Raw genomic sequence first — 19,655 nt, 5'->3', positions numbered from 1 at the left:
ACACTCCAATCAATCTCCTTATTTCATAGTTAAGGAAACTGGCTGAGAATGAAGTGATTTGTCCAGTCATATAGTGATATGACTTTTGAAAGCTTTAGATGCAAAATTCGAATACCCATCTCTTTATTTCTGAATTCTTCAGTGATTATTTTTTTTAACTTCAACATGGGCATTCAGAGGAATTAAAAAAACAAAGAATTGGGATGTTTTTTGCTGAATTTCATTAAATACATATCAGTCATTAAGCTGTGATTTTTAGGATAAAAACTAATTTACTTACATAGCAAGAATTAACTTAGAGATTCTGAAATAATTTTCCATAAATTTGGTAAATCCCAAAACGTATTGCTTAAGGGGTCGGGATAGGAGAAGTCTTCTTTGTTCCATAACCTCTTTATAGCCCATTACACCTCATTAACAACTTAACTATTGTTAAGAATAATTAGAGTATTCAAACTATTTAGAACAACAAAAATAGGATAGTAACCAGCTATCAATGTTATTTGAGTTAAACCATTTAATTATTTTCAACACAAACAAAATATTTGCTTCAATTTCTTTATTTTTCAGCTTTTCAAAACAATGTACATAAATATTTACGTACTCAGAGTAAAAGATAAGCCAACTTTCATAGGAAAAGTTATGATATAAAAGAGTAGTCAGGACAGGTGATGGATGAATAACAGAAATGGATTAAATGGCCTCTAATTCAAAATCTTCTTCTGGTTCTATCCTCTCATTTACTAGAAAGAAGTAACTGAAATCTGAAAATGATGAGTCAAGTCACTTACCCAAGATCATTGAAGTAGTCATGAGCAATATCATAATCTTTATCCAATTCCTTGTGGTACAAATCTAGGGGGCTTTTAATTATACCATATCGATTCTATTCAAATTAGCAGGGTAAATTGAGATAATGGCTTCAGATACTATGTATGGGGGTCAAAGTGTGATTTCCTTTCTTCAATAACAACACGCCAGAGTCCCAAGTCTTATTCTTAGTTATTCCACTAAATGACAAAATGCCCCCAGAAGGACCAAGATGGAAAGGCCTGGTCAGTAAGAGGTAAGGGCAAATTGACTGAGCTCACATTGGCATAATTATTATACATCATCACAGATTAGTTTCCAGTCAAAGGCAGAAAACAAGACCTTAAAGGGTTTTGGCATAAAACCACTATATCTAAAGATTGTTTCTCTCGGTCTTCTTCTCACCTTATCATCATCATCATCACCATTATCATCATCAACATCATCATCATGATCATGATCATGATCATCTTCATCATCACTTTCCTCAAAGTAAATTCCTTAACCTATTTTGCTTTCTTCGAGATTTCATCAATATTGAGGGTTATCTGGGGAGGAAACTCATCTGTTAATGCATACAGGAAATTTCTCTGCAATCTATAGTGTTACACAGTTGTCTGGGTCATTGAGAGGTTTGCTGACTTGCTCAGAGACACATAGAAACAGTAAATCACAGAAGGAGAAATTGAAACAAGCCTGGCCTGATTTTATCCACTATTCTATGCTTTCTTTCTGTATTTTTACATGGGAGAATTGGTATAAATATTTGTAATAATTATGTATACAACTTTAGTGGTATAGGATCAGTAAAATGCATGAGTCCCATGCAACTTGACTTACCTTGTAATTACATATGGTGCAAAGCAAAGCAGAAATGTCCCAATGAAGGTGCTGATTTTCTTGGTGGCTCGTTGCCTCCTTCTCTTCTGTTCCTCCAGACAGCGTTCTCTCACACTGCAAGGCATTGTAAACAAACAGAAATAGGAATTGTGTCCCATAGTAGGATTTCCAAATTTCATTTAGAGAAGGATGAGTCAATAAGATGGCATTGTAGATTTAAAGCAAAAAGCATCTTAGAGCTCATCTGATCCAACTTTCTCAGTATAAAAATGAGGACAAGTTTAAGTGTCCAAGGTTACAGAAATGATAAAGGACAAAGCCCAAATTTGAATGCAGGCTATCTAACTTCATTCCACCATTTTCCATCTATCTTGTTAGTCTTAGAGTCCACAGGTCCTTAACATTGCCCCGCTTCATTTTATCTTTTTGTAAACATCTTGTAAACACAGTTCTTCAATATGAAACTCTTGGAGACCTCTGTTGGATGCATATTGTGTTGCTAAAAGCCAATCTATGTATTCAGTTAATCTATATAATAATATGTCTGGAAAAGAAGGGTCTTTTCAAGGTCACACAGGAAATTCTGTGATGATGTGAGAACAGAATGAGAATCTTAATACTCATGTCACAACCTCTTACATGATTCATTGTGGCCAAGGATGTCTTTTATTTATCTAAATCTGTGTCTTCACTCACACCCCTTCTAATGCCTGAAATGCCACCCTTCTCTGATCTCTACCATTTTCCAAATGCTATTGCTTCTAGAAAACCTTTCTTCTGTTGGCAGAATCCTGCATTTCCCATAACATTTTATGTTTCCTTTATTAGAAGGTAAAATAATACAATTCCTATTTTATTCCTGTCTTTTTGCTGCCAGTAGAGAGAATAGAGCAAGAAGGATTAATGGAGAGATAAAGTAAGACTGCAAAAAGGTGCCCTTTATTCACTTTGGTCACCTAACCAAGGGGAATTGCAGCTAAGGTTATAGAGACAACTGGTGGAAGTGATTTCTGATGTCCTTATGATGATCTCTAAAATAAGTGGACATGGAGAATGAGAAACTTATGTTTCCAAGTGGGAAAAAGCAAATGCCCTGATTTTCAGAATTCAGAAAGAAGGGGGTTCATGAGCTCTAAGCCAATGAGTTTGATTTGGTTCCTGGAAAAGTTCTAGAATATATAAAGAGATGGTTTTTGTCCACATAGAAACGAAAGCTATGAACACAAAATCACTTCATTAGTAACAGGTCATAAAGAAACAATATAAATGGTGGAAGGATCACTATATTTAAGGGCAAAAAGGGCCTGATTTCTTTTTTTTTTTTCATTATAGCTTTTTATTTACAAGTTATATGCATGGGTAATTTTACTGCATTAACAATTGCCAAACCTTTTGTTCCAATTTTTCCCCTCCTTCCCCCCATCCCCTCCCCTAGATGGCAGGTTTACCAATACATGTTAAATATGTTAAAGTATAAACTAAATATAATATAAGTGTACATGTCTTAGCAGTTATTTTGCTGTACAAAAAGAATCAGACTTTGAAATAGGGTACTATTTGTCTGTGAAGGAAATCAAAAATGCAGGCAAACAAAAATAGAGGGATTGGGAATTCTATGTAGTGGTTCATAGTCATCTTCCAGAGTTCTTTCGCTGGTTATAGCTGGTTCAATTCATTACTGCTCTATTGGAAATGATTTGGTTCATCTCATTGCTGGAGAGGGCCACGTCCATCAGAATTGATCATCATAAACATATTTAAATATTGTTGAAGTATATAATGACCTCCTGATCCTGCTCATTTCACTCAGCATCATGTAAGTTTCTCCAGGCCTTTCTGAAATCATGCTGCTGGTCATTTCTTACAGAACAATAATATTTCATAATATTCATATACCACAATTTATTCAGCCATTCTCCAATTGATGGGCATCCACTCAGTTTCCAGTTTCTGGCCACTACAAAGAGACTTGCCACAAACATTCTTGCACATACAGGTCCCTTTCTCTTCTCTAAGATTTCTTTGGGATATAATCCCATAGAAACACTGCTGGATCAAAGGGTATGCACAGTTTGATAACTTTTTGGGCATAGTTCCAAATTGCTCTCCAGAATGGCTGGATGTATTCACAATTCCACCAACAATATATCAGTGTCCCAATTTTCCCACATCCCCTCCAATATTCCGCATTATCTTTCCCTGTCATTCTAGCCAATCTGACAGGTATGTAGTGGTATCTCAGAATTGTCTTAATTTGCATTTTTCTGATTAATAATGACTTGGAGCATCTTTTCATATGGCTAGAAATAGTTTCAATTTCTTCATCTGAGAATTGTCTGTTCATATCCTTTGACCCTTTATCAATTGGAGAATGGCTTGATTTCTTATAAATTAGAGTCAATTCTCTATATATTTTGGAAATGAGGCCTTTATCAGAACCTTTGACTATAAAAATATTTTCCCAGTTTATTGCTACCCTTCTAATCTTGTCTGCATTAGTTTTGTTTGTACAAAAACTTTTCAATTTGATATAATCAAATTTTCCCATTTTGTGATCAATAATGATCTCTAGTTCTTCTTTGGTCATAAATTCCTTCCTCTTCCACAGGTCTGAGAGATAAACTATCCTATGCTCTTCCGATTTATTTATAATCTCATTCTTAATGCATAGATCATGAACCCATTTTGACCTTATTTTGTGTGTATGATGTTAAGTGTGGGTCAATGCCTAGTTTCTGCCATACTAATTTCCAATTTTCCCAGAAATTTTTGTCAAATAGTGAGTTCTTATCCCCAAAACTGGGGTCTTTGGGTTTGTCAAACACTAGATTTTTAAAGTTATTGGCTGTTTTGTCCTTTGAACCTAACCTATTCCACTGATCAACTAGTTTGTATCTTAATTAATACCAAATGGTTTTGGTAACTGCTGCTTTATAACATAATTTTAGATCTGGTACAGCTAGGGCACCTTCACTTGATTTTTATTCATTAATTCCCTTGAAATTCTTGACCTTTTGTTTACCATATGAACTTTGTTGTTATTTTTTCTAGGTCATTAAAATACTTTTTTGGGAGTCTGATTGGTATAGCGTTAAATATACAGATTAATTTAGGTAGTATTGTCATCTTTATTATATTTGCTTGCTCTATCCAAGACTATTTAATATTTTTCCAGTTGGTTAGATCAGACTTAATTTGTGTGGAAAGTGTTTTGGAGTTTTGCTCATAAAGTTTCTGATTTTCCCCTGGCAGGTAGATTTCTAAATATTTTATACTATCAGTAGTTACTTTAAATGAAATTTCTCTTTGTAACTCTAACTGTTGGATTTTGTTAGTGATATATAAGAATGCTGACGACTTATGTGGGTTTATTTTGTATCCTGCAATTTTGCTAAAGGTGTGGATTATTTCTAATAATTTTTTAGTAGAATCTCTTGGGTTCTCTAAGTATACCATCATATCATCAGCAAAGAGTGATAATTTGGTTTCCTCATTGCCTACTCCAATTCTTTTCATCTCTTTCTCAACTCTTATTGCTGAAGCTAGCATTTCTAACACAATATTGAAAGTAACAGTTCACTCCTGATCTTATTGGGAATGGTTGCAGTTTGTCCCCATTACATATGATGCTTACTGCTGGTTTTAAATAGATGCTACTGATTATTTTAAGGAAAAATCCATTTATTCCTATACTCTCAAGTGTTTTTAATAGGAATGGATGTTGGATTTTATCAAATGTTTTTTCTGCATCTATTGAGATGATCATATGGTTTTTGTTAATTTGGTTATTAATATGGCCAAATATACTGATAGTTTTCCTAATATTGAACCAGCGCTGCATTTCTTGTATAAATCCTACTTGATCATGGTGTATTATAATGGGGATGATTTTCTGTAGTCTTTTTGCAAAGTCTAAGTTTGCTTATTTAAGATTTTAGCATCAATATTCATTAGGGAGATTGGTCTATAATTTTCTTTCTCTGTTTTCAACCTACCTGGTTTAGGTATCAGTACCATGTCTGTGTCATAAAAGGAATTTAGTTGGACTCCTTCATTCCCTATTTTTTCAAATAGTTTATATAGCATTGGGGTTAATTGTTCTTTAAATGTTTGGTAGAATTCACATGTAAATCCATCTGGTCCTGGGGATTTTTTCTTAGGGAGTTGATTAATAGCTTGTTCTATTTCTTTTTCTGAAATGAGACTATTTAAGCAATTTATTTGCTCCTCTGTTAATCTGGGAAGCCTATATTTTTGGAGGTAGTCATCCATTTCACTTAGGTTATCAAATTTATTGGCATAAAGTTGGGCAAAGTAAGTCCTTATTATTTCTCTAATTTCCTCTTCATTGGTGGAAAGTTCTCCCTTTTCATTTTTAAGACTACTAATTTGATTTTCCTCTCTTCTTTTTCTAATCAGATTTACCAAAGGTTTATCAATTTTATTGTTTTTTTCATAAAACCAACTCTTAGTTTTATTTATTAGTTCAATGTTTTTTTTTACTTTCAATATTATTAATTTCTCCTTTTAATTTTAGAATTTCATGTTTAGTATTGAATTGGGGTTTTTTAATTTGGTCTTTTTCTAGCTTTTTAAGTTGCAAGCCCAATTCATTGATCTTCTCTTTCTCTATTTTATTCAAGTAAGCCTGTAAGGATATAAACTTTCAAAGGGCCTGATTTCAAATCCTATCTCTGTCATTTTCTGCCTATAGTATCTTGGGAAATGTATTTACTTCTCTGAAATATCTCAATTTTCTCATATGTAAAATGAAGGGGTTAGATTATATTATACCTAGGATCCATTCCAGATCTAAATATTTATTGGAAAACCAGAAAAGCACTAAAAACCTAAGTTTACCTTAAGTTTATGACATCATTCCCCTGTTCAAAAGCTTCAGCATCTCTCAAACTCCTCAGAATGATATCAGAAGTCCTCCCATAGTTAGTTCATCAGACATATTTTTCCCTTCCCATGTTCTCTCTATATATACTGTATTTATTTAATTGAGTATAAGCACCTTCAGGACAGGGACCATTTTGTTATTTTTCTTGTATGCTCTATTTGAAAAGTGTCTTTAATTAATTTATAAATTTAATAAATAATAAAAAGTATTTAATAATTTTTCCATGGAGTTAGCAATAAGTCACTGATAAAACACAATCCCCCAAAAGTGAAATGTGATCTTAAATGTTCTAAGTAATACAAAATGTCCATGATATTGGAGGTGACAGATTCACCATATTCTGCCCTTGTTAGATCCTGTGTAAGGCAACAACAATCTAGTAAATCTTTTGTAGGTGTCAGGCATTGAGCTAAGTGCTGGGGATATGAAAAAAGCACAAATTGTTCCTGTCTTTAGGGTCATCATAATGTAATTGAGGGAAACAAACATGAATATAAGTCAACTATATATCTATATCTATATCTATATCTATATCTATATCTATATCTATATCTATATCTATACACACACACACACACAGAGTAGTTAGAAAACAATCACAAAGACTCAGTGATGGCTTAGTGGATATAATGTTGAACCTGGAGTTAAGAAGACTGCTCTTCAGCAGTTACCAAAACTATTTGGTATTGGCTAAGGAATAGATTAGTTGATCAGTGGAATAGATTAGGTTCAAGGGATAAAACAGTCAACAAATATAGCAACCTAGTCTTTGACAAACCCAAAGATCCCAGCTTTTGGGATAAGAACTTACTGTTTGATAAAAATTGCTGGGAAAATTGGAAACTAATATGGCAGAAACTAGGCATTGATCCATACTTAACACCGTACACCAAGATAAGGTCAAAATGGGTTCATGATCTAGGCATAAAGAATGAAATTATTAATAAATTAGAGGAACACAGGATAGTTTACCTCTCAGACCTGTGGAAGGGGAAGGCCTTTATGACCAAAGAAGAACTAGAGATCATTACTGATCACAAAATAGAAAATTTCGATTATACCAAACTGAAAAGTTTTTGTACAAACAAAACTAATGCAGACAAGATTAGAAGGGAAGCAATAAACTGGGAAAATATTTTTACAGTCAAAGGTTCTGATAAAGGCCTCATTTCCAAAATATATAGAGAATTAACTCTAATTTATAAAAAATCAAGCCATTCTCCAATTGAAAAATGGTCAAAGGATATGAACAGACAATTCTCAGATGAAGAAATTGAAACTATTTCTAGTCATATGAAAAGATGCTCCAAGTCATTATTAATCAGAGAAATGCAAATTAAGACAACTCTAAGATACCACTACACACCTGTCAGATTGGCTAAGATGACAGGAAAAAATAATGATGATTGTTGGAGGGGATGCGGGAAAACTGGGACATTGATGCATTGTTGGTGGAGTTGTGAACGAATCCAACCATTTTGGAGAGTAGTTTGGAACTATGCTCAAAAAGTTATCAAACTGTGCATACCCTTTGATCCAGCAGTGTTACTACTGGGATTATATCCCAAAGAGATTATAAAGAAGGGAAAGGGACCTGTATGTGCACGAATGTTTGTGGCAGCCCTTTTTGTAGTGGCTAAAAACTGGAAACTGAATGGATGTCCATCAGTTGGAGAATGGCTGAATAAATTGTGGTATATGAATATTATGGAATATTACTGTTCTGTAAGAAATGACCAACAGGATAATTTCAGAAAGGCCTGGAGAGACTTACACGAACTGATGCTGAGTGAAATGAGCAGGACCAGGAGATCATTATATACTTCAACAACAATACTATATGATGACCAGTTCTGATGGACCAGGCCATCCTCAGCAACAAGATCAACCAAATCATTTCCAATGGAGCAGTAATGAACTGAACCAGCTATGCCCAGAAAAAAAAAACTCTGGGAGATGACTAAAAACCATTACATTGAATTCCCAATCCCTATATTTATGCACACCTGCATTTTTGGTTTCCTTCACAAGCTAATTGTACAATATTTCAGAGTCTGATTCTTTTTGTACAGCAAAATAACGTTTTGGTCATGTATACTTATTGTGTATCTAATTTATATTTTAAATATATTTAACATCTACTAGTCATCCTGCCATCTAGGGGAGGGGGTGGGGGGGTAAGAGGTAAAAAATTGGAACAAGAGGTTTGGCAATTGTTAATGCTGTAAAGTTACCCATGCATATATCCTGTAAATAAAAGGCTATTAAATAAAAAAAAAAAAAAAAAAAAAAAAAAAAAAGACTGCTCTTCCTGAGTTCAAATCTGGCCTCAGACACTTACTAGCTGGATGATCCTGGGCAAGTCATTTAACCTTATTTGCCTCAGTTTCCTCATATGTAAAATGAGCTGGAAAAGGACATGGCAAACTACTTCAGTGTCTTTCCCAAGAAACCTTCAAATGGGACCATAAAAAGTTGGACCCAGTTAAAGGGACTCAACAAAAACAATATCAAAAGAGAAGGAAGTAGTATGTAAAGTCAGGGTGAAGTAGAAAGAACTGAGGACATTTAGCCATGAGAAAGGAGGAATTGGGGTGAAATTGCTGTCTTCAAACTTCTGATGACTTGTCACAAAAAGAGGAGTGATAATTTTTCTGTTTGGTCCTGCAGAGCACAACTTGGAGAAATAGGTGGAAACTGGTAAGAGTCAGATTAAGGTTCAAAATAAGGATGAACATTCTTACAATTAGATCCATCCAAAAATGGGATGTGAGTTGTTTCAAAAATCATTTCAAAAGGTTAATGAGCTACCCTCACTTCAGGCTTTCAAACTGGATGAAAGCTCTCTGGATTCTACAATCAGATGCTTGATCAGATAGGGATTGAATTAAATAATTTCTTGGGTACTTTCAGTTTTAAGACTGGTGCCAATCAGTGTCATAGTTATTTATCCATTTATCTTATCTCTCATATTAGATTGAAACCTTTTCAAGGGAAGAATTGTTAACTATCTCAGAGTGGACAGAAGTGAACAAACATTTACACAGCATTTACACAATTCCAGATCCTGTGATAAGTGATCTTCTTCTCTTTCCTTCCTTCAATTGTTCCTTCTTTCTTTCCTTCCTTCATTTCTTTGTTCCTTCCTTCTTTCTTCTGTTTCTCTTCTTTCCCTTCTTCTTCTTCTTGTTCCTCTTCTTTCTCTTCTTCTACTTCTGCTTCTTCTTGTTTTTTGTTATTTTATCTGATTTTTCTTGTACAATATGACTAATATAGAAATATGTTTGGAAGAATTACATGTTTAATCTATATCAGATTACTTACTGTCTTGGGGAAGGGGGGAATGAAGGAAGGAGGAAATTTGGAACACAAAATTTTGCAAAGATAAATGTTGAAAACTATCTATGCATATATTTGGGAAAATAAAATGCTATTAAAAAACCCTGCTTTAGAAAATCACATACATTGATATCTAAAGTGCATGCTAATTGTGATGACTTTTCCAACCCATTTCTTGCAGTGACTGAAAAGCACGTATTACATTTGTCTATTAGCATAAAGAGCATAAATAGCTTCAGAAAGATAAAACACTACCATAATATTTAACTTGCCATAAATATCAGAAAAGCAAATATGTGAACATTTTGTTTGCCTCCATTAAAAAAGAAACAAATAAATTTCCAAACCATGAAAGTAATCCACAGGAGGAATGATAGTCAAGCCGCCACAGGCTAGGAAGCCCTGCCTTTCATAGCTAAAAGCATTGTAGGGCATAGAAACCCTGAAGGGATCCAACAATAAAAATATCCCTGACCCTTTGAATAGAGCAAAGAGCCACAGAAATATTAATTAGCAATGTTGAATTCCAAAATGATACTTGGAGTTTTAATGTGCAGAGTCTTTCCTTTCAAAGAAGTAGCCATTTTCAGGCTTAATTGAAATTGTTCTTAATAATATTTCCTATGGCAGAAGGATAATTTCATTTAAATTTCTAATGACAATTACTGAAATTTTATCTGATAATTCTTCCCTACCTTTTCTTTAGAATTGTTTTCTCATGTCCCACTGGTCATCAAATGAATTGCAACAGATTGCAACAGCTTAACTGCTGGAGAAAGTGTATATTACTTGATGAAAACACATGTACAGGAATGAACAGATTAAAAACCTGGTCAGTGCAGAGAAGCATAGTATATTATTACATAATTATAGTCTGTCAGGGTTAGAAAAGACTTCAAGGAGATCACCTAATCCAATGCCTTCATTTTTACAGGTGAGTAAACTGAGACCCAGAGAGATGTCATTAACCTAAAATTACACATCTGGTAAATGACAAAACTGATGTGAGACTGTAGGTCCCCTGACTTCTGGGTTGAGTGCTTATACTATCCTGGGAGATCTTCCTTAATGAATAAATCAAATTCCAAATGAGAAATGAGACATTAAGGAAACATGAAAGCTAGAGCATAATGGTTGTGAAGTAAGAGCCTATATGTATCTGTATATAGTATATGTACATATATATATGTATATAGTAAATCTATGATTTACTTTGTTAGGGGATGGTGATCACAGTATATAATTCCATATGTTTGTTTTTAACCACTGTCTGGAAGGAAAATCCTTTGCTAGATTTTAATGTCTGAGAGACCACTGGTTACAGATCAACTGCCTCATTTGATCAATGAGAAGACTCACTAAAATTCTAGCCCTGAATGTCATGTGACCTGGAACAAATGATTTTACTAAGGGTTAGAGCAGTAAAGTAATTTGCTCAAGGTCACACAGGAATTCAGAGCTAGAATTTCAAACCATCTTGTCTGATTTCAAAACTAGGGTAACTTCTACACTTCTCTGGAGGACTTCATAATGCCAGAAAAACCTCTTCATTTTTCAAAATTTTTCCAGAAAAATCTTCCTTTTTCCACTTAAGTCCTCAAACACACACCTCAGCAGACTCAAAAATAGCTTCTGCCCCATAGGACCCTCTCAGAGCCCCCATTTAAAGAGCGTTCCTAGGGCAACTATCTTTTATTTTCCAAACAGGCTACACACCTCTAAAATTGGTAATTCCCCATCTCCCTCTCTTTTTCTGAATTTATGTTGTCATCCCCATTAAAATATAAGTTCCTTGAGGTCAGAGACCCTCTTTCTACTTACATTTATACTCTTAATACTAAACACAATGCCTGGTACATAATAATCTGTTAATAAAATGTTTATTGAACCGATCGTAACATTCCCTGGGGATTTATTTGATTAATAATTTGCTGTGTGGAGTTAAGGAGTAAGAAATACCTAAATCTGAATCAGGCCTCTGATATTTGCTATCTGTGTAGCCATTACCAAATCACTTGGACTCATTGAGCCTCAGATCCCTCATTTGTAAAATGGGGATAACTTACCTGATCCTGAAGATTGTATGGCATTAAGAGTAGAAAGCTATCCTCAAAGTTAGGAAAACCTGGGTTCAAATCTAGTCCAAGAGAAATACTGCTTGTGTAACCCAGGCCAGTCACTTTAAGGTCTGTCTGTCCCTGGCTATTCTGTAAGGCTATAAATTGCCAAGAGGGAAGTTAGGTCTAGTCTCTTCCCACCTACAGCAAGGAACTAAGATTGAACTAAGACATCCTGTAAAAATAGCTTTGCAAACTTCAAAGCATTATATAAATGTCAGTTGCTGGTTTTGTTGACCTCTAGGGGCCTCAGTTTCTTTATCTTTCAAATGAAGATTTTTTAAACTGACCTTTCCATAACACTCTAGAGATTGCAAAGCACTTTTTGTGATTTATCTCATTTGAGCTTCAAAGGAGAACCTGTCTTTACTGGTGGGTCCATAAAATGAGGGATTGGAATCAAACCCAATCTTCTTTAAATTTTCTAGTTTCTGTTGAGAGCATCACCAGTTACCCACTTTCAAAATATGAGACACTAAGAGTGTTCTTTCCTTGAAGGCAGGGACTGTTGTTGCCTTTCTTGTATCACAGGTTTCCAGCATATAGGAAATGCTCATTAAATACTTACTGAATTACTGGCTGTTAACAAAGGCTATCTTCTATTGTATCTACTCAATCATCTTGTTATATCCAATCATTTCAATCCAATGATATTGATTCTTCCTCTATGTCAGGACTTCTTAAATTTTTTCTACTCATGACCCTAGGCATATAGGCATAAAATAAGTATGCAAATCAAACATTTATGAATGTCACAATTTTGTGACCTCCCATATTCTAAGACCTCATATAACATCATCACTCACAGTTTAAGAAACTGGATATTATACCATCCCTCACAACAATCTTTTTCATTCCACTCATGCAGCCACCAGCCTAATTCAAATAGACTTATCAGCTCTGGCCTGGACTATTAAAATAAACTCTTAATCAATCTCCTTGCATCCCATCTCTTCCTCCTCCAAATCATCTTCTGCACAAATGCCCAAATTCCAAATCACATATATCATAATGTCATTTTTTTACTTAAGAGTCCCCAATGGTTCTAAGTTGCATGTGGGAAAGAATGTAAACTCCTCATTTTGGCATTCAAGGTTTTCCCATATGTTTATAATGTTGTTTCAAGAAGGCCTAGAATGATTTACATGAACTGACACTGAGCAGAGCAATCAGAACATGGAATACATTGTACACAATAACAGCAAGAATGTGTGATGATCAAATATAAAAGACTTAGTCCTTTTCAGTGGTTCGGTGATCCAAAGCAGTCTTAATAGACTTTGGACAGAAAATGCCATCTGCATCCAGCAAAAAGAATTATGGAGATTAAATGTAAATCAATACATGTTCTGTTCACTTCTTTTTTGTTTTTTTTCTTCCCCTCTCCTATGCTTTTAACCTTTTGCTCTGATTTTTCTCTCCCAACATGATTCATAAAGCAATGTGTATTAAAAATAAATAAATGTTTACAATATATGAAACCATTGTTATTTCATGTTCTTCCTCTATGTACTGCCTAAATGCAACCAGGTGGCACAGTGGATACAGAGCTAAGCCTATAGTCAAGAATATTCCTCTTCATGAGTTCAAATATGATCTCAGTCACTAGTTGTATGACCCTGGGCAAGTAGCTTGACACTATTTGCCTTCATTTTATCAACTATAAAAGGGAGATAATAGCAACTACTTCTGAGGACCAAATGAGATAACATTTGTAAGGGACTTAGTACAATGCATAATAATTCCCTTCCTTCCCCTCTTTACACAGTGATCCAGTCAACATGGTGATCCAGAGGCTCTCCATGAAAAATTTTTCCTCTTCTGCCTCTCCCCAGGTGGTCTTCTCCTTTCCCAACCCCTGAACCCCAGGCTGAAATACCTTCCCTTTTCATTTCTGCCTCATAGAGTCCCTAGCTTCAGCTGAGGTTTGTGTGAGTGATACTCGGGTCATACTCTATAGAGCAGTGGTTCTCAAAGTATGGTCTAGAGAATCCTGGGGATCTCTGAAACCTTTTTAGAAGATCTACAAATTCAAAAATAGTTTTTATTTCCAATATGGTAAATGTCTATAAATATAATCCAGATAAACAAAAACGTTTTGGAGAGATCCTCAATAATTTTTAATAGGATAAAGATACTGAAAACAAAAGTTTGAGAACCACTGCTATACAATCTTTCTTAATCCCATTAATTGTTTGTGCTTTTGATGAGGTCCTGAATGGTTGGTATGTTGGGCAAGGAGAAATTGAAGAATTGATAAAATTGATCCCTGGAGCAGGTAGAGAAAAGGCACTGATCAGTTTAGTTCTGTGGTCCCACCTTCTGGGGACATCCAGTTAGAAATCCAAGTTATGTTAAACCCCTGAGGTTCACCCCCTGTAGGGGTTTGGGCAGTCTCACCTTGCCATGTCCTCTCAGCAATCCCAGTTATGTCCTTGAGATTAAAATTTTCCCAATAAAACAGTTTATGGGTCATGCCCTCCTCTGGATCAGGTTGCCACAGCACTATGCCTCATGATATCTTTCTCCTTATCCTTCTCCCATGTTGCTTAGTATCTCTTCTAACTCCACCATGCTCCTGACCCCATTTCTCCTCACAGCTAACTAACTCTTTAAGGGTGGGAAGTCCCTTTCAGGATTTAGTCTGCCAGCTAAGGGCATGCCTCAACCTCATGGTGTTTCCTTTCTCCTGGTAAATGACAAGTTTTATTAGGGAATTTACTTTTCCATAAAACATCTTTCTACACTCTCCCAACCCTATTTCATATTTACCATATAGACCATTCTTATGTCTATTGTACCTCTTATTTTGTCTGTAGCCTAGTCGCCTAAATAAACCTACTTTTTGCCAAAGAAAATGGAACTGTGAATTCTTCACGTGATCAGACCCCCAACATTTGGTGCCTATCATAATCTTGTGTCTACATCAGCCACATCACTTGTTCCTCTTGAAATTATCATGTACAATGAACAGTGTATTCATTTTATGTGCTAAGCTGTATTCATCATTTCATCAAGGTGCAACAGAAATGTATTCAGGGCTGTATCATTTCTGCCTCTATAGGCACCAACCTTAATAAATACCTGCTGACTTGAATTTATACATCTCTAGCACCTTATCTATTACATTATAAGTGTCAAACTCATGGCCCAAGTGTAGCCAGATTAAAATATAATTGGAAAATGTTTAACACAATGAATAAAAATACTGTAAAAATATAGGTAATGTTAAATGGTGGTTTTCTAAATCAATATGCAGCCCATGTGACACATTTCTGTTTCAGTGTAATACCACTGCAGAGCCTTCTATTGCCTAACAATCTGCCTTACCTACCTAAAATCATTATTGTGATTTAAGAGAGGCTAAAATGCTTTATAAATCCTCATATAAATGTGAAGTACTATGGATATTATTTTTGGGGAAAGCCCAGAATTTCCTGATCTCTGACAGAATCAAGTTGAATTAAATTTCCTTGGACAGTATGACTAACCTGTTAGTGGTCCTTGAAGGAAGTCAAGGTAATCTATCCAGAATATTAAAGGGGAGGTTGGTGTATTGCATGAGGTCCGTGGGAGAAGGTGATTGCCAAGGAGTAGATTTCATCCCCTGAGTCACTACATTAGCCTTCCCTGAAGGCATGTGGAGGTGGAAGAGATTTCATGAATTGGTGTTTGTAGAATGTTTTGAGATCATCCAAAAATAAACAGCAAGAGCATAATGACTCTGCAGTGAATGAGACTGTGCCATTGAAGCAAAGAGATTTCACCCACGAGGTTGCAAAAGGCAAAAAGGGAATTGGGTTCACTTCATTTGATTTTACAATGCTTTTGTTGTTGTTGTTATAGGGAAATGGGTGAATTTAAGACAGGAGCTGTATCTGAGTCTTCTTTGTATTCCTAGAATGTAATATAATGTCCTGAACAAAAGAAGTTTAGGGTTCAATAAATATCTGTTGAGTTGACGCCACTGTAACTAAAAGTATCTAGGAGAAAGTCTAAGTTAAAGCAAAGATAAACTTTTACAAAATTTAAGTGACAGTGGGCAAAGGAGAGGAGAGTGAAGAAACTTTTATAAAACTAATTTTGTGGAAAGAATAGAGGAATGGAAAGAATGAAGGAAGCAAAGAAGGAAGGGAGGGAGGGAGGGAGGAAGGGAGGGAGGGAGAAAAAGAGGAAGAAAGGGAGGGAGGGAGGGAAAGAAGGAGGGAAGGAAGGAGGGAGGGAGGGAGGAAATGAAGGAAGATAAAGAAATAAAGAAAACAATGACGGTGCCTTAGATAAAACAACTATTTTCAATGGGACACTAGCTATCATCAATTTCCACTTAAAAGAACTTCCTCATATTGGGGCAATAGAAGGCAAAATGAAGTGGGAGTCAACAAAGGCCCTTTGATAACTTGTACTTTTTCCTAAAGTCTTGATTTTAGCTTAAACTCAATATTTAATCTCAACATTCTCTTCAAATTTCCCTAATAAATCCTACAACTGAAGATTTAAAATTTGAAAGGATCTCAGATATCATCAACCCAAACTACTGAGTTCCAATCAAAGGAAGTAATTTGCCTAAGAAAATATAGCAATAGACCAGAATAAAAGGAGATTAAAGCTCAGCTCTTTAGCTCTATTTACAGTGTATTCACTTCCCTGAAATGGAATATTCAACACCTTGATCCTCCAATGACACAGTTTGAAGATTGGCCATTTTCCCCAGATCCCCAGCAAGTGACAGAGAAACACAAGGTAAGATCAGCCAGCAACATATCTAAGGTTTGATTTAAAAGCACAGAGCTAGAAGGACTTCCCAGAAATGTGTCTAGTAGTAACACAATTCCCCCATTTTTTAGCATCCTGTCTTATCAGTGCAGTAGCCCCATAGCAATAGAATCTCTTGCATTCCTACAGTTTCTGTTAACATTTTTCCATACCTTTTCAGTATCATGCACTTGTGAGAATGTTTTTTTTTTTATGACTATTGTGAAAAAGGTAACAGATTAAGAAAGATGAAGACTTCCTTAATTAGCAAGAGGTAGCAGAAAGAGTACTGAATTTGGAATTAAGAGACATGGATTTGAATATCGATTACAGTATTTACTGGCTCTGTGAAGTGCAAGACATTTCAATTGTCTGGGTCTCAGCTTCTTTATCTATAAAATGGAGAAATTATACTAAATAATTTCAAGACTTCTTTCAACTCTAAAATTCCATTGAATTCTAAGTTAATTATAAAGTCGGTGCTAGAACCCAAGGTTCCTGACATTGGTCTTTTTCTAGTAAGACCTTAGAAGATATGATGCCTTCACCTGTCTTGAAGAGGTGTTCACTCCAATTAAGTCACTTTTGAACTATCTACCTGAGGATTTCAGGTAGAAACTGAGGCATAAGACAAATGGCTTGAAATTCTTTCTGTGGTATTTTTAAAAGATAAATTTATGTGACCAAATGTTCTTTCAAAGTAGGCATGTATGTGTATGCCTTGGGTTATTTTTTCAGAGTTGGAAACCTGACATCTAGTTTCACCTAGACGAGATGAGACATGAAATACATACCACTGTCAGCTTGAAGGAGAATAATCCTGAAGTGTGAAATAGAAATTCTCCAGTCAGCTGTATCTACTTAGGCAGGGTAAAGGGAAGAATACCATGATTATCTGCAAATGCTGTTATTAAAGAGAGGCAATACCAGAAAATTCTGATCCTACTTTCCTCTCTTTCTTTTTGCAGACATTGAAACTTCTATCTATCTAACTAAACTACCAGAGAACTAGCTACAATAATCATAATTCTTTTTCTTGCCCAGTGTTTTTGTGATAAAGTGATGAAAGATAATATGAAAGCAGGGATTCCAAGATGAAACCTCCAAGGCACATCAAAGAATCATTACAAATTCTATCTAATTACCTACACTATTCTCATATCATAAAACTAAACAAAGAGAAACAATGGTCATAATGGTGTCCCTAAGGAGCTGAGAAATCTTTGAAGTCTTTCTGAATCATCAAATGTGGTTAACATTATTTTAATATTAAATTATTTTAATTTTGATATTATGAATATTGATTTTATTTTAATATTAGATGTCTTAATTTATTTGAATTACATGAAAACATATCATGTGCACATACAGAGGGTATCTCAAAAGTCTTAAGGAAAGTTAATGCTTTCGTAGATTAAAGAGTTTGAGGATATCTTTTGTGTGTGTATATACATATAAGTGAATAGATAAAGTTGTGTGTATAATGTATGTATATATGTATGTATGTGTGTGTGTGCATATGAACATTTCTTATTTAGTCAGACCATATTGTCCATGAGGTTACCTTGGTAAAGGTATTGCAGTAGTTTGCCATTTCCTTCTCCAGTGCATTAATACAAACTGGGTTAAATGACTTGTCCAAGGTCACATACCTAGTAAGTGTCAGGCCAAATTTGAATGCAGATTTTCCTGACTCCAGGCCCAGTGCTCTAGCCACCGAGCTATCTAACTGCCTCCTATATCTGAACAAACATGAACATACACATGTGTGTATATGCACACAAACATATATACATACACATATGCATGCAGATACATATACAAATGTATATTCACTTATCACTATTCATGAAAAGTAGAAATATGGTGTTAGTTCTTCACATTTCTACTTCTTTTCATCATATTGGAGTAAAAAAGCTAATTTTGGTACTCCCTGAAGCCAGTTTTTGTTGACATATGTAAACATACTGATTATATATGGTATCTTGGTTTGCCAATAGATAAAACTGAATCTCTCTAGCTCCAAATTTATAATCTTCTGGTCTTGTAGTATTATGTAGTCTTAGATGATTACTTTAAAATGTCTAGGTTCCATGATTTCATTGGTGTGGTACTGTCTCCTCTAAAGTGTATGGCCCCTCTTTGTCTTAATAGATTGTGTTCATGAGTAGTTGTAACTAAAAAAAAAAAAAGAAAAGAAAAGAAAAGAAAAAAGAAACTCTTTTACTGAATGGCCAGTCTCCTAGTAGACATCTCTCTGAATTTGGATAGAATTGTTTATCTTAGACAACAGAAAAGAATGTTGACTTTGGGAGTTATAGGGATTAAATTCAAAACAGCACTTCCCCTTTTAAATGTATAAGTTTGTACAAGAAATTTAGTCATTCTTGGCTTCAGTTTTGTTTTCTGCAAAATGAGCTATTTGGACAAAATGCCCCTAAGATCCTTTATAGCTTAGCTTACCCTCTAGCTCTAAGATCTTTTCAGATAAATTTGGAAAGACCCTTCAAAAACTGTACAATGCTGCTACCCTCTGTAAGCCCTTGGGGGTCACTCCAGGCCATGAGGGGATATCAGAAAAATATTTTAGTAAACTTTCATGCAGCTATAGCTTACCTTATATTATTTTTATTTGTATACTTGTCTTATCTTTCCTATTAAAATATTTACTATTTAAAAGTAGAGTGGTAACTTTGCTTTCTTTGCCCACTATTTATCTTTAAATGAGGCAGTTGGATTAAATAATTTCTAATGTCCCTTCCAGCTTTAAATCTCTGCATCTTAAGACCCTATCATCTTTATCGTTTTAGCTCAAATAATGCCTAGAATTATCCTCCTCTAAGTGGTAAATTTCTAATAAATATTTGTCAAACTATTGAACTAATGAAGTA

General features: G+C 34.8%; 1 protein-coding gene across 1 annotated transcript in view; it reads right to left on the bottom strand.

Moving 5' to 3' along the window:
- Positions 1-19,655, bottom strand: part of GPR26 (G protein-coupled receptor 26) — a 41,969-nt gene that overhangs the window by 15,815 nt on the left and 6,499 nt on the right. Inside the window, exon 2 of the mRNA XM_003759153.2 lies at positions 1,651-1,764. Coding sequence (XP_003759201.1) covers positions 1,651-1,764 — 114 coding nt within the window. The remainder of the gene's footprint in view (positions 1-1,650; positions 1,765-19,655) is intronic.

The sequence above is a fragment of the Sarcophilus harrisii genome, chromosome 2 (assembly GCF_902635505.1).
Source record: "Sarcophilus harrisii chromosome 2, mSarHar1.11, whole genome shotgun sequence".
In the NCBI taxonomy this organism is placed as follows: Eukaryota; Metazoa; Chordata; class Mammalia; order Dasyuromorphia; family Dasyuridae; genus Sarcophilus; species Sarcophilus harrisii.
The sequence above is the reverse complement of the archived record's forward strand: the minus strand, read 5'-3'. Positions and strand labels throughout refer to the sequence as shown.